Below are 15,086 nucleotides of genomic sequence, written 5' to 3' on the forward strand. Positions count from 1 at the left end.
TTCCCCTCTAGCGTTTTGGAGCGTCGCGCTTCAGGCGACAAAACGCTCAGGTGTGAATGGGGCCTTAGTAAAGGCAGATGATTCATGTAGCATTTTACTTTCTGTAATCCATCTGCCCTTAGCTCAGGCTTGCAGACAAAAGGGTGTGCTTAGTTGAGAAAGCCCCTCCTCCCTATGAAAGAAAAAAATATCCATGAAGACTCCTGGGATGTATGACATCATTACAGCCTAGGCCAAAAACCAGGAAGCAACTGAAGAAATGTAAACAAATGTTTAAAACAAGTAAATATGATATATCTTCCTATCTATTTACTAATACTAGCAGCAGAAAGATTAAAAATAGTTAATGTTGATTGAGAGAGTTTAGTTCTGCTTTATTAAGATTAGCTTGAGCCAGCATGGCCCTTAGAAGGGAAAGCAACAGATTGACTTTAAGGGCCTTTTCACCCCAGCAGCTGCAGTGTTAGAGCGGTGAGAAGGCTGCAGTGCCCAAGTGCTGCCAAAAAACTCATCATTTGGAAGCTTTTTTGTTTTTTTATTTAATGAAATGTCACAAAGTGACATTTCATTCAGCTTTATTGGCCGCAATGCAGTGAATGCTGCACTGAAAAAATGCCTTTTTAGTGTACAGCACTACATGACAGTGATGTGAAATGAACCAATATTAAATAAGGGAAATTGGCTTGTCTTGCGTTGGGACTTTGCTAGGCAATGCTGTTCAATGTGTGCTTTGCTGGGAGCCCTTTACTTTGAAGGGTGATTTTGGTGACAGTATTGCTTTAATTGCCCTTCATTGGCAAAGAACAAGTTTACTTTAAAGTAGAGCTAAAGGCTTGGATAGAGTAAGGGATAGTTCCGATCACTGCAAGTTATACTTTAAAGCGGGGGTTCACCCTATAAACAAGAAAAAAAAAAAAATTTTTTCTTCTAGCATAAAATCAGGCATTGTAGCGCGAGCTACAGTATGCCTGTCTCGAATTTTTTATCCCCGTACTCACTGTGTAATCGTACATAGACGATTCCAAAAGCCCACGGGGAATGGGCGTTCCAATCCAGACGGAAGGTGATTGACGGCCGGCTCTGGCGCGTCACGCTTCTCCGGAAATAGCCGAAATAGGCTTGGCTCTTCACGGCACCTGCGCATAGCCTGTGCGCAGGCGCCGTGAAGAGCCGAGACCTACTCCGGCTGTCTTCGGGGAGCGTGACGTGCCAGAGCCGGCCGTCAATCATCCTCCCTCTCCATAGGCACGCCCATTCCCCGCGGGAGTCGGAATCTATAATGTACCAGTACACTGTGAGTACGGGGATAAAAAATTCGAGACAGGCATACTGTAGCTCGCGCTACAATGCCTGATTTTATGGTACAATGTTGACACTGAGGGTGAACTACCGCTTTAACTTCTTCCCGACCAGCCGAGCCATCGTAGCTGTACGTCGGCTCTTTTAGACACTGTAGCAGGCGCAATGACCGCAGCGTGTCCCCAGAGCCGATGTGTGTGCCCGGTGGGAGCAATGACCGCCCAGCACCCGCAATCGCTCCTGACAGAGCGAGAACTGGGATCTGTGTGTGTAAACACACAAATCCCAGTTCTGTCAGGGGAGAGGAGACAGATCGTGTGTTCCTACTAAGTAGGAACAACGATCTAGTAAAAAAGGGGGGTGGTGCTGCGCTGTTCCCAGAAAAAAATACAGTGCCACTAGGCTAAAGTAAAAAAAAAATTGGAAAATGTATTAGGAATAAGCTCCTAGCATAAATGAAGGTGCATACAAGCTGGGATAATCATAAACTGGAAAGCAAACATCCAGACATATAAAGTGCTATGTGCATAAATAATAAAGGCTAGATTCAGATAGCCCGCCGCTGTAACTTAGTGAGGCTGGGGCTGGATTCACAAAGAACCTGCGCCCTAAGTTACGGCAGCGCAGCATAAATCTGCCGGCGTAAGCGCGCCAAAATCAAATTCTGAAGAGGTGGGCGTGTTTTATGTAAATAAAACATGACCCAACGTAAATGACGTCTCTAACGAACGGCGCATGCGCCGTCCGTGAACGTATCCCAGTGCGCATGCTCCTAATCACGTTGCGAATAGTCAATGCTTTCGACGTGAACATAATTTACGCAAAGCCCTATTCGCGAAAGACTTACGCAAACGACGTAAACGACGCAAAATTCGTCACTGTCCCGACGTCCATACTTAACATTGGTTACTCCTCATATAGCAGGAGTAACCTTACGCCGGAAAAAGCCTTACGAAAACGACGTAAAAAAATCCGCCAGGCGCACGTACGTTTCTGAATCGGCGTATCTAGCTCATTTGCATATTCTACACCGAAATCAACGGAGCGCCACCTAGCGGCCAGCGTAAATATGCACCCTAAGATACGACGGCGTAGGAGACTTACGCCACTCGTATTCTGGTTTCCAGAATACGCTTAAATTTACGACGGCGTAGATTTAGAGTTGCGACGGCGTATCTACTGATACGCCGGCGTAACTCTCTGTGAATCTAGCCCAAAGTGTACACAACTAGTGCAATCATATAAATAAAGTGCAACATACAATAAATGAGCTGTGTACACAAGCAACAAACAAAACTCCACTGTACTTTTTTACTTTAGCCTAGTGGCACTGTATTTTTTCTTGGGAACAGCGCAGCACCACCCCCCTTTTTTACTATATTACCTATAGGTATGGTCTGACCCTTTATCGGTGTTTGCAGCAGTTCCATTGTTGCAATCTCACACTTGATAGCGCCGGAATAAATCTTAACCTCAGGAACAACGATCTATCTCCTCCTTTAGCCTCGTTCCCCCCCACAGTTAGAAACACATCTAGGGAACACAGTCAACCCCTTGATCGCCCCCTAGTGTTAACCCCTTCCCTGCCAGTGACATGTATACAGTAATCAGTGGCTATTTTTTACTGTTCTTTCTGCCTGGAAACTTGAGATTGTCCATAGCAACCAAAAAGTGTTCCTTTAGGGCTCTTTCGCACGGGCGGACCGTATGTCCGCTTTTTTATCCATCCATGTACGGATGAAAAAGGGACATACATTGGTCCCTATGAGATTGCGGATGTCAGCAGATGAATATCCGCTGACACCCGATCTCGCCCGGCTCCTCAATCCTCTGATTCTGCAGACGGAGGAAAACCCCATTTTTCCATCCGTCTGCGGATCGGGTGAACACGGACAGACGGTCCGTGTTCATTGATCCCCCCATAGGGGAGAGCGGAGAAAAGACAGGGCGGTCCCTGCACAGTGTGCGGGGACAGCCCTGTCATCCGACGGCTCAGCGGAGCGATCCCCGCTGAGCAAGCGGGGGTTCACGGGGGGGAACATTACTGATCCGCCCCTGTGAAAGAGCCCATACGGCGATAGTAAATTAGAACAATTGCAGAATTGAGCAATAGTGAATCGTGAGGAAATTAATTTTACTATTATTATATTATTATTTTTTATAATTATTTATAGTTATTTATTATATTATAGTTTATGATTTCGTGTTTCAAACTTTATCATACCTGGGATGTCTACCAGACTCATGTTTGGACAGATTTAAGTGAGTTATTCCTAAGAATTATAGGCCTACAATATAAAACGTCAAATTTCTATGCAAAACAATTGTACCGATTTGAGACACAAAAATCTGATATAATCATACCACCAGGGTGGCTACACACACAAAGCATGGCTCATCCCCACCCCCTGCACCCACCTCACTGGTTGTGATTGACAGCAGCAGGAGCCAATGGCAACCACTGCTGTGTCTCAGCCAATGAGAAGGGAGAAACCCAGTAGAGCCACTGCTCTAGTGCACATTACTGCATCAAGATCGGTCTCAGGTAAGCCTTTGGGGGGAATGGGGAGGATGCTGCATACAGAAGGTTTTTTACCTACATGCATAGAATGCTTTTACAACCACTTTAATGATGCTTTCTTAGAAAATAAAAAGCCCTAATCGCCTCTTGCGGCTTGAAATGTTTGTCATGAACCCCTAGTGTCATATCTTTAAATGTTGAATTATTCCTCCTAAAGCTCTATTAATATTTAATAAGTGTTTGGATTAGCCTGGCTCCCCATGCATCTATAATTTGTGCAGTAAAACACATATAATATGTTTTTATTTTTTTATTTTATAAGATGGAAATGTATTTTAGTCTTTCTATATATTCGTGTGATATTAAATAAAGTGAAATTAAAACTTACTTGCTTACGCAATATTTGGTAATGTAATTGCACTCAAAACCGTCAGTTCTTTGTACACCACTTTTGGAAGTCAGCAGTCATTCTTTTTGCCATATGTGAGGAGGAATCAGGGCCGGGACAAGGGGTAGGCAGGAGGGACAGCTGCCCTGGGCACTGTGGTGTCATGTGAGGTGGGGGGAGCCACAAAGAGATTAAGGATGAGAGAATTTGTGTTTGGAGGGGGGATTTAGGGATCAGCAGGGGGTAATAATTGTTCTAGGAGGGAACATTTGGGGGTGGGGTGCTAGGAGTGGTGTGTTTGGGTGGATTTGTGTTGGGAGGAGGGATGAGGATTTGTGCTAGGAGGGGAGATTCGGTGGGTTTGTGCTTAGAAAAAGGTGATATGGTAGAGGGAGGAGGGGAATTGTGCTAGGAGGGGAATTTTTTGGGGGGGGATTTGTGCTAGTAGGGGAAATTTGTGGGGAGCGGGAGGGATTTGTGTTAGGAGACACATGGGGGGTATTTGGAGAGGGGGGAAAGGTTGTGTACTCGGAGAGGAAATTTGAGAGGTTTGAAGGGTACGTATGCTAGGAGGGGCAATTTATTTGAGGGGGCATTTGTGCTGCTGGGATTTCTGCAGGGGAAGCAGATTTGTATTGTACTGGAAGGAGGGGGACAAATCATGCTGACACATAATGCTCATACATCTTGGGGGAGGGGGCGCAGTTTGGCATGTTCATGGGAGGATCAAACACCTAACCTGGCTTAAAGTGCCATAGAAGCAAAAAAATGAAAAAGCGTTGTGTTTATTGGTAAAAAAAAAGTTCAACTGAACTGCAATAAACAAGCCAAGCACAGAGGAAGATAGAGATTTTCTATAAAGTGTAGCCCATGTACAGTAAAGTGCTATATAAATGTGCTAGAGTAAGACTAAAATAACATAAAATGGTAAAAAATGATTAGTATATTGTGGACTTGAAAAAAAGTGAGCTGACAATTTTTTCCCTGGTAAACAAAACGATGAAACATGCTTTTAAAATAGGAGAAATTATAAATACCGTATTTTTCGCCGTATAAGACGCACCGGAATATAAGACACACCCAATTTTAAAGGAGGAAAATCTAGAAAAATAATATTCTGAACCAAATACTGTAGTAAAATATTTGCCCCCCACTCGTCATCACCATCACACCACCCCCACATTAGTAATACCCAGTAACATTGCCCCCAAATAATAATAGCCAGTAACATTGCCCCCACATAATAGCCAGTAACATTGCCCCCACATAATAGCCAGAAACATTGCCCCCACATAATAGCCAGTAACATTGCCCCCACATAATAGCCAGTAACATTGCCCCCACATAGTAGCCAGTAACATTGCCCCCACATAGTAGCCAGTAACATTGCCCCCACATAGTAGCCAGTAACATTGCCCCTAACTCACTGTTGCAGATCGCTCTGGTAGGAATAGAAGATCCCACGCGAGCCCTCTGCTCAGCGCGCACCGCCGCCGGGTGTACCAAGATGGCCGACCGCTCCGGAGCTAGGCCAAAGCCGCGGCCTTTCCTAAGACCGCGGTGGCGGTGCGCTCCGCGGATCGGTCGGATCAGTGAGTCAAAAAAAGGTATATTCGTCGTATAAGACACACCAACTTTTCCCCCCAGTTTTGGGGAAGAAAAAGTGCGTCTTATAAGGCGAAAAATACGGTAAGCTGTAAAAAAAACAAAACAAAAAAAAATAAATAGTTTGCAAAAAGGTGGCTTATATATAAACCCCCACGTCCGTCATTTCTTTTCTAAGAAATATCTGACTTCTATGTACTGTATACAGTGGGGAAAATTATTATTTGATCCCCTGCTGATTTTTCCACTTACAAAGAAATTAAGAGTTTATAATTTTTATCATAGGTGTATTTTAAAACGATAAAGACAGAATATCAACCAAAAATCCAGAAAAAACAGGACTTGGTGCTTGGTGGAGAAAGCCTTGTTGGCAAGCACGTTTCTTGTAGTTGGTTACCAGGTTTGCACACATCTCAGGAGGGATTTTGGTCCACTCTTCTTTACAGATCTTCTCTAAATCCTTAAGGTTTATTGGCTGTCACTTGGCAACTTGGCAACTCAACGTTTCAGCTCCCTCTATACATTTTCTATAGGATTAAGGTATAGAGACTGGCTAGGCCACTCCATGACCATAATGTGCTTCTTCTTGAGCCACTCCTTTGTTGCCTTGGTGGTATATTTTGGATCATTGACATGCTGAAAGACCCATCCATGACCCATCTTCAGTGTTCTGGCTGAGGGAAGAAGGTTCTCAGCCAATACATGGCCCTGTCCATTGGCCCCTGAGGCTAGGTTCACACCTAAGCGAATTGAGTGCGGTTTCAACCGCATCCAAATCGCAGGACATTTTAAAATACATTGTTTTCAATGAGGCTGGTTCACATATGTGCGATGCATCCGCACTGCGCATTGCCTCCAAACCGCGTGCGGTTTTTATGTCTTGCGGTGCGGCTCAGGTGCGAATTCAGTCCCATTATCTTCTATGGGTACGCATCTAAATCGCAGGTGTGTTGCGGTTTGAACGGAAGTTTTTTTTTCTCCTCCACCACCTCCCCCTTTTCCTAGTTCCTCCTCTGTCTGTTTCATGCTGCTGAGGTGAGTAGCCATGTCCAAAAAACGGAGCAAAAAAGTCACTGCTAAGGTGAAGGACTGTGTGGATTCCGAGGAGCTTATCCGCCTTGTCAGGGAGAACCCACAAATCTATGACACCCGGCATCCTAAATATAAGGACAATGTATTGAAAAAAACTACCTGGGTTGAAATTACCAAAAGCCTTTTGCCAGAGTGGAGCATGTGCTCATCCCAAGTTCAAGCTGACAAAGGTAAGTTTGTTTTATTTTTTCATTCCCTAACTTCTTAAATTATAATTCTAAGTAGACCCCAATAACTACAGTGCATACCGCCCACAAATCCAGAGCAGGCCTTTATCCAAGCATGCATTCTGTGTGGACATGTAAAGTCTGCTAACCCATACCATGCCACATGTTTTATATCTTGGCATGGTGTTCCTAATGCACCCTGTCCCCGTGTTGCTGGTGGCACGTGACTCATTCCCACACCCTTGGTCATTGTTTGTATGAGTCTGCGTGTGTCTATCACCAAAATATGTAAACTCACTTTACCAAGTATGTTTGCAGATCCTTGGGGGAGTGACTATCTGTATTTGTCATCCTATTATGACGTTATTGGCCATGGTGGTCTTACAAAGACATCATCCTCTGTACAATGACACCCAGCAGAACACACATAACAGTATCACCAAGCCAATTTTTGGTGTTTTTGTCCAATTGCAGGTAGAGAATCACTTCGGAGTCCTTAATATGCTGCCAAAAGATAACTTTAATCTTTTTTTTTCAAGATGCATTCAAATTACACATAGTGACATTTTTAGCTTAGTATTTTAGGTTTTAATATTTAAAGGGCCATATATTTTAATGACAACACCACATTTTTTGGTTTTAAATTGCCTGCATCTGCCAAGGTAACTCGCCAGCTGGCGATAGAAAGTAATTAAGAAATTGATCTCGAATCAATTTCCCACTGCTAGTGCCCCTAGTCAAACTCCACTGTGCCGCCTCCATATTATGCATCATGGAATCCTCATAATCAATTCCATCACGTTCTCGCACATAGTTGTGCAGTGCACACGCAGTTTTCACAGCAGAGACAGCATGCTCCAAACTGAGATTGATGGCGGTGTGCAATATTCTCCATTTATTGGCAAGAATTCCAAATGCACACTCTACTACTCGACGTGCCCTAGTGAGCCGATAATTAAATATTCTTTTATCATTGCTCAGCGCTCTACTTGAGAATGGTCGAAGAAGATTTTTACCAAGGGCAAACGCTTCGTCCCCTACAAAAACAAATGGGAGGGCTGGCTCATTTGTTCCGGGCAAGGAGGAATCGTTTGGTAAATCCAGACTATTCGCCCTTATCATTCTCCCAAATGTGGAATGATTAAATACACCAGAATCAGAGCTGCTACCATAAGCACCCACATCAATATAAATGAAATTATATTTGGCATCTACCACTGCCATTAATACAAACGAAAAATATTTTTTATAATTAAAAAACTGACTCCCACTATCAAATGGCCTCAGGATGCGTATGTGCTTGCCATCGATGGCTCCCACACAGTTTGGAAAATTACATCTCTCCCAGAATTCATCTGATATCTTCAACCAATCTTCTTTTGTAGGCTTTTTGAAGACCAATGGTTTTAGTACATTCCATATAACAAGGCATGTTTCATGTACAATGCCAGATATAGTTGATTTTCCAACCTTAAACTCATAGTGGAGACTTCCAAATGAATTTCCTGTAGCTAGGTACCTTGAACAAATAAGAAATATTAAATAATTATTATCTTCTCTTTTTTACAGTGGTATACATCAAGAATCGTTGGCGAAGCATGCGTGATGCCTTCAAGAAATACAACAAACATCTAAGAGAAGTGAGGAGTGGCTCGGGGGCACCAGCTAGAGTACCCTATATGTATGCAGAGGACCTTGCCTTCTTGAAACCACTCATAGAGATGAGAGAGTAAGTTATCCTCTATATCATCTATGTATCGTGACTATATATTTAGCATTAGTAATGTTTCTATTTTTTAATAAAAACAGGACCGAAGCAAGTTGGGACGAACAGGATGTCCTGGAGGATCAACCAGAGAGCCAATCTGAGGCCCAATCCGTGCCAGCAGTTTGCATTGATCCAAATGAGGAAATACCTGAAATGCCACTTGGGTCAGATCTATGGGTCACAAACCCAGAGACTGACTCTGGATTGCCTGAGCCTATGCCTGGACCCTCCTCAGCTCCAACAACCATTGCGCGGCCTGCCAAAGTGGCACGTAAGCGAACGCCAGTATCGCAGATGGACATAAGCGAGCGTCTTCTAGAGATGTTACAACAAATGGCTGGAAAGGTGGATGCTTTCTTATGTCCAGCTACAATACTGGCGCTTAATTTTGTACCATTGATCAAAAAAGTTGTACCTGAGAGATATTTAGAAATGCGAACCACAGTAGAACACGTTCTGCAGTCATTTACAGTGCCAAGCGAGCAACATACATTGGAAAGGCCATATGTAACTAAAGAAACAACACACATACACTTACCAATGTCAGGCCAGTACCCAGACCCAGGAAACCAACCTTACCCCTATGTTCCTCCATCCTACACTTCAAGCTTTCAGGAGCCAACTTCAATATATGAGGTACAACAGAGGCGAACTCCATATCCCATCCCATCCACATTCCCTTCAATTATGCCACAAACACAAATGCAGGGGATGTATGTGCCACAGCACCATGGGCCTCAGACACATGGGCCTCAGACACATGGGCCTCAGACACATGGGCCTCAGACACATGGGCCTCAGACACATGGCCCACAGCACCATGTGCCACAGCACCATGTGCCACAGCACCATGTGCCTCAGCAACATGGCCCACAGCAACATGGCCCACAGCACCATGTGCCTCAGCAACATGGCCCACAGCAACATGGCCCACAGCAACATGTGCCTCAGCAACATGGCCCACAGCAACATGGCCCACAGCAACATGGCCCACAGCAACATGGCCCACAGCACCATGTGCCACAGCACCATGTGCCACAGCACCATGTCGAGTCTAGCCATGCTTCAAGCACCGAGATTGATGAATCTACCTCAGCAAGTCAATACTCCTCAGACACACCATTATTTCCCAAAACATATCAACATCTCTAAAGTTTACGTTATGCCCACAGTAAACAAGCATGTGTGCATATTTTGAATCAAAGTTTAATCCAGAGGAAAACTTGAAGGCAAAGTTTTTATTTTTTATATTAGTCCAAGCAAAAATATGTTGTCTATTTCTTTATTTTTGTGAAAGAAGTAAAAAATAAATATATTTTTGGGCATCTTATGTCTGGTTGTTCATTTATAAGTACAGATGTTGGATAGTTGAAACCAAAAATGAATACATGCTTCAACATCAATTTGAAAATGCACATAGGTGTGGAAAAGTACCTTAATGTGATTAATAATCTTTGTGCAGGCTGGATGCTTGCTCTGAAGCATGTGTTCTGGCGCTCCAAACTATGGTACGTTAGTCCTAACAATTCATCAAAACTTCAAACAAAAATAAAATTTTTAATTATAAATTTAATATGGAACAATGGAGAAAGAAAATGTTTAGCAAAATTAAATAAATAATCACCTGGTTATTGACATGCGTGTATAATTAAAAAACTTGTCCTCATGCCCACGGAGATCTTCATATAATATAATGAACTGCCCTCTTTCATCCCTATTTGCAATGATAGGATGAACCCAGTATCTTCTTCTTCTACTCCTCCTTCTCCTCCTTTCAACTTCCATCAAGATTGCTGCTGTTGCAGCAACAACTGTAGGCATGATCATGGGCAGGGCAGCACACATTTCTTAGGAAATCCAAATCCTATTCCACACTATACTGAATGCTCGTGAAAAAGGAAGAGTTCAAGAAAGGTCACTCCCTTTTATTACCTACATCATCACACAGCTAACAATGATTGGCCCTCACCAAAAACGCAGCTCAAGTAATTATTTTTTATAAATCGCACCCGATCCGCAGCTAAACCGCAGTTGATCCGCAGAACACCCTCTAGAGAAATTCGCAACGGGAACGCAGCTCAAAAACGCAACGCACTAGTGTGATTCCGGCCTAAAAGTTGGTCTGTACCTTTAGCAGAGAAACCGCCCTCTGTAGGAAGTGGAGGGCAAGTGGAGATCCCTGAAGTAGAGGTGTCTACTACAGTGATTACCACCTTCCAGAGGCATTGGCCAGGTATGGTATATACCAGGGTTGCCACTTAACCACTTCATTACTGGGCACTTAAACCCTCCTTCGTGCCCAGACCAATTTTCAGCTTTCATTGCTGACGCATTTTGAATGACAATTGCGCGGTCATACAACACTGTACCCAAATTATATTTTTATAATTTTTTCCCCACAAATAGAGCTTTCTTTTGGTGGTATTTGATCATCTCTGCGATTTTTATTTTTTGCGCTATAAACAAAAAAAGACAGAAAATTTTGTTTTAATAATATCCCAATTTTTTTAAACAAAAATATATTTTTTTTTCTCGGTCGATACGTATTCTTCTACATATTTTTGTTAAAAAAAAAAATCGCAATAAGCGTATTTGATCGGTTTGCGCAAAATGTATAGTGCCTACAACAGGGATATGCAGTTAGTGGACCTCCAGCTGTTGCAAAACTACAAGTCCCATCATGCTCTGCCTCTGGGTGTCATGCTTGTGGCTGCAAGAGTCTTGCTATGCCTCATGGGACTTCTAGTTCTGCAACAGCTGGAGGTCCGCTAATTGCATATCCCTGGCCTACAAAATAGGGGATAGATTTATGACTTTTTTTTTTTTTTTATTGATAATGGTGGCGATCTGCGATTTTTTTTTTGTCAGGCCTGCGATATTGCGACGGACATATCGGACACCTTTGACACAAATTTGGGACCATTCACATTTATACAGCGATGAGTGCTATAAAAATGCACTGATTACTGTATAAATGTGACTGGCAGGGAAGGGGTTAACACTAGGGGGTGAGGAAGGGGTTAAATGTATTCCCTGGGTGTGTTCTAACTGTGTGGGGGGAGGGGACTGACTGGGGGAGGTGACCGATGCTGTGTCCCTATGTACAAGAGACACAGATCGGTCTCCTCTCCCTGACAGGACGTGGAGCTCTGTGTTTACACACAGAGCTCCACGTCCCTGCTGTGTCACCGCCGATCGCGTGTACCCGGTGGACATCGCGGCCGCCAGGTACACGCATCGGCTTCCCAGCGATGCGCTGGCACAGTGTTTACCCGTAGCACACGCGGGTAATGCACAGAAAAAGACGTCCAAAGACATCCACACGGCACTTGAGAGCCGCGCTGTGGACGTCTTTTGTCTATAGCGCGGATCTCAAGTGGTTAAGCAACTTGGTAACTGGTCATGGTCCACAATGAGCAGAGCGGGTGAATGACAGGTCTGTGTCCACTCTGTATATGCAAAGCAGACACAGAAACAGCCTGCTCTACTCTAAGCTGCCCAGATGGAAGAGGACTGATCCCCTCTGTTTCTTTAGCAGTAGGCGGGTGAAAAGGGACACAAGTTCGTTTACACCTGCCACTTCATAGAGGCGAATAAAGGATCTGTTTGGGTTGGACCGATCACAGGAAAGGGGTCTAAGGCTGCTTTCACGCTGATGCGCTGCGGTTTACCCACAGTGCACCTGCGGCTTTCCAGCGGGTTAGCTGCACTTTGATGTAGACTTCTATTATATCCTGCAGGTATGGTTCACGTTCCGAAAGCTCACCAAACCCCCAGGTAATAACAGAGGTCTAGTGCAGGTAACCCGCAGGTAATAACAGAGGTCTATAGCTGTAGCTATAGCACCTGCAGATCAGTTTAAAAGCAGCCCAGTAACCACTGCAGGACAGATCTGCATATATATATATATATATATATATATATATATATATATATACACACTGTGATTTTAGTAATAAACTTTCCTTTAATAAAAGTTTTCCATTCAGGTATCGACGGCTGTTGCTGTACCAGGCAGAATGCATTTGGTATCACTCCACCTATGACAGGAGCCGTCTTATGCGGCTCCACTCCGCCTATGACAGGAGCCGGTGCTCCACAGCTGCTTGCTTCCTCTATCGCTGGCTTCATTCACAACACTGAAGCTCTGGAATGGCAGGTCAGCAACCCCCAATCTGGGCTTGCAACCTGCTATCCCAGACCAGGAGGTCACAGGTAACATCAGAGGGCTCCTCAGGCCACGTGTGCCCCCCCCCCCTTTCGGTCACCAGTTGGGCACCCTTGGTACATACAGTACATAGATAAACTAGTCCAAGCTTTAACTATGTAACAATATACCATGGATAGAATTCCTCTTTAAGGCTCCATTCACACCTTGGCGACGCTCGATACGCTGGAGGGGCGAATTTCCATTGCTGTCTATGAGATGGTTCACATCTCACGCCGAACGCCGAAACGCCATACACCTGCCGCCTGAAAACAAGTCCCGGACCCTTTTTTGAGGCGGCATTGGCGTTCGGCCATAGACAGCAATGGAAAGGATTTGTTAAAAAAAAAAAAAAGTTCAACGAATCGCGGCAAAATACGCCGCGTACACGGCTTTACTTGTCGCCTAGGTGTGAATGCAGCCGAAAGGGCTCGTTCAGACTAACGGTTGAGGAGCAATAAAACCTCTCAACTGCTCCCCCTTTAGCTGCAGAGGTAGCAGTTGGGGAAGAACACATTCTTTGCTTTTCAGGAATTATATTGACGCTTTACATTTTAAGTGAATGAGGCTGCTGTACAAACGTCCCACACACCGGCATGCAATGCACATGGGTGCAGCACACTAGTGCAGGGTTCAAGGAGTTAAAGCAAGTGGTGAGAAGGTGATACAACACCTCCTTTCTGTCTGTCAAATGTTCTCTGAAGAGTGATCTGAACGTGGATCGCTCTTTAGAGATCAAAGCTCATGTGAACAAGCCCTTAGTGTTTTATTTAGCATTAACAATAAATGAAATAACAGGACAAGGATCTCTGTCTGTCTCCCAAACAGGCTGTTGGACTGAAGATCCTCTTCACTGTTCTACACTCCAGAAATACGGATTGATGTAAACTGGAAATCCCCCTCAATCAGCTGAGACACAGACCCACATAATAGTGGGATACACTGTACATATAGAGTGCCAGCTCTTCAGGCGGGACGTCCTGTAGTGATGAACCAGCAGTCCTGCCCTCATACAATATTAATCTACACAAGCTGCTGAAGGGACAGAATGTACAAGCCAAGGACTTGTTCCTGGAAACTGGCATTACACAGAACTTAACCATGGACTGCCTGAGATCGAGAGGGACTGAGCTGTGTCTGCGCAGAATCTGTGGTCGCTGACTAACGATCGCCATACCAGGCTTTGCTTTATGTCCTCATCTTTCTTTGATGTTGTTGTTTATTTTATAATAAGAAAATCTCAAGAGTTTGATGGATTCTTTTTTTTCTGTAATTATGGCTGTTTTATTTGCAAGTGACCTTGTAATGAAGGGGTTAATTGGACCTCAGCAAAAAAGCATTGATCTCTGATGCTGAGGCCGCAGAAGATGATCGGTTGCTGCGCTCCATCAGCCAGATTCGCCGCGTTGTAAGAGGAAACAATCAATGGCAATTGAAGGAACGTCATTCTCTACATGCGCTTCGCAAAGGTGGATATTGCATTTCTCTGCTTCGTTAACCCTCTTAACCGCCTTCGGGGCCCTGTCTAAATGAGCAGGCTCTAAGGTAGCCCATTACCGGGCTTCTGATCTTCCAATGTGTGCTTAATAATTTAGCAGTAATTAAAGCGACCCTTTTCTTAAAATAAATAAATAAAGCAGCCAGTCCATTAAAGCCCAATCAAATTATCAGTTGAAATCATCAAAATATATTCTAGGTGCTTTATATCAAAATGTATCCAAAGTCTTACGGTTAATTGTCTTAAGAAAGCAGCCACAGCCTAATTAAAAAAGCCTATGTCCTGCCAGCATTTTATTTAGTAGGACCTGTGCTTTCTGTGTAGAAGCAGTGGTCTTTCTACAGGGGTATGACACACCCCCTGCTGAGTTGGAGGAAGGCTCGTGAGCAGTGGCGGCTGGTGCTCAAAAATCCAACACCACCCCCCCGGCGGGAGATGGACGGGAAGGCAAAGATATCACAGCGATCACCCCCCCCTCGCGGGAGATGGGCGGGAAGCCAACGATCAGAGGCCTCCTTCCCTTAGGAGGCAGATGAGGAGG

The 15,086-nt window shown here is 44.2% G+C and overlaps 1 protein-coding gene across 1 annotated transcript; it reads right to left on the bottom strand.

The window, feature by feature from the left end:
• Positions 1–7,572: 7,572 nt before the first annotated feature.
• Positions 7,573–10,901, bottom strand: LOC120933102 (protein ANTAGONIST OF LIKE HETEROCHROMATIN PROTEIN 1-like). The gene is made up of 3 exons (XM_040346101.1): positions 10,465–10,901; positions 10,275–10,376; positions 7,573–8,591 (listed from the first exon to the last, which is right to left on the bottom strand). Exons 1-3 carry the CDS (start codon positions 10,683–10,685, stop codon positions 7,712–7,714), a joined length of 1,203 nt encoding a protein of 400 aa, XP_040202035.1. The 5' UTR covers positions 10,686–10,901; the 3' UTR covers positions 7,573–7,711.
• Positions 10,902–15,086: the final 4,185 nt, after the last annotated feature.

This window comes from Rana temporaria, chromosome 3, assembly GCF_905171775.1.
Source record: "Rana temporaria chromosome 3, aRanTem1.1, whole genome shotgun sequence".
Classification (NCBI taxonomy): domain Eukaryota; kingdom Metazoa; phylum Chordata; class Amphibia; order Anura; family Ranidae; genus Rana; species Rana temporaria.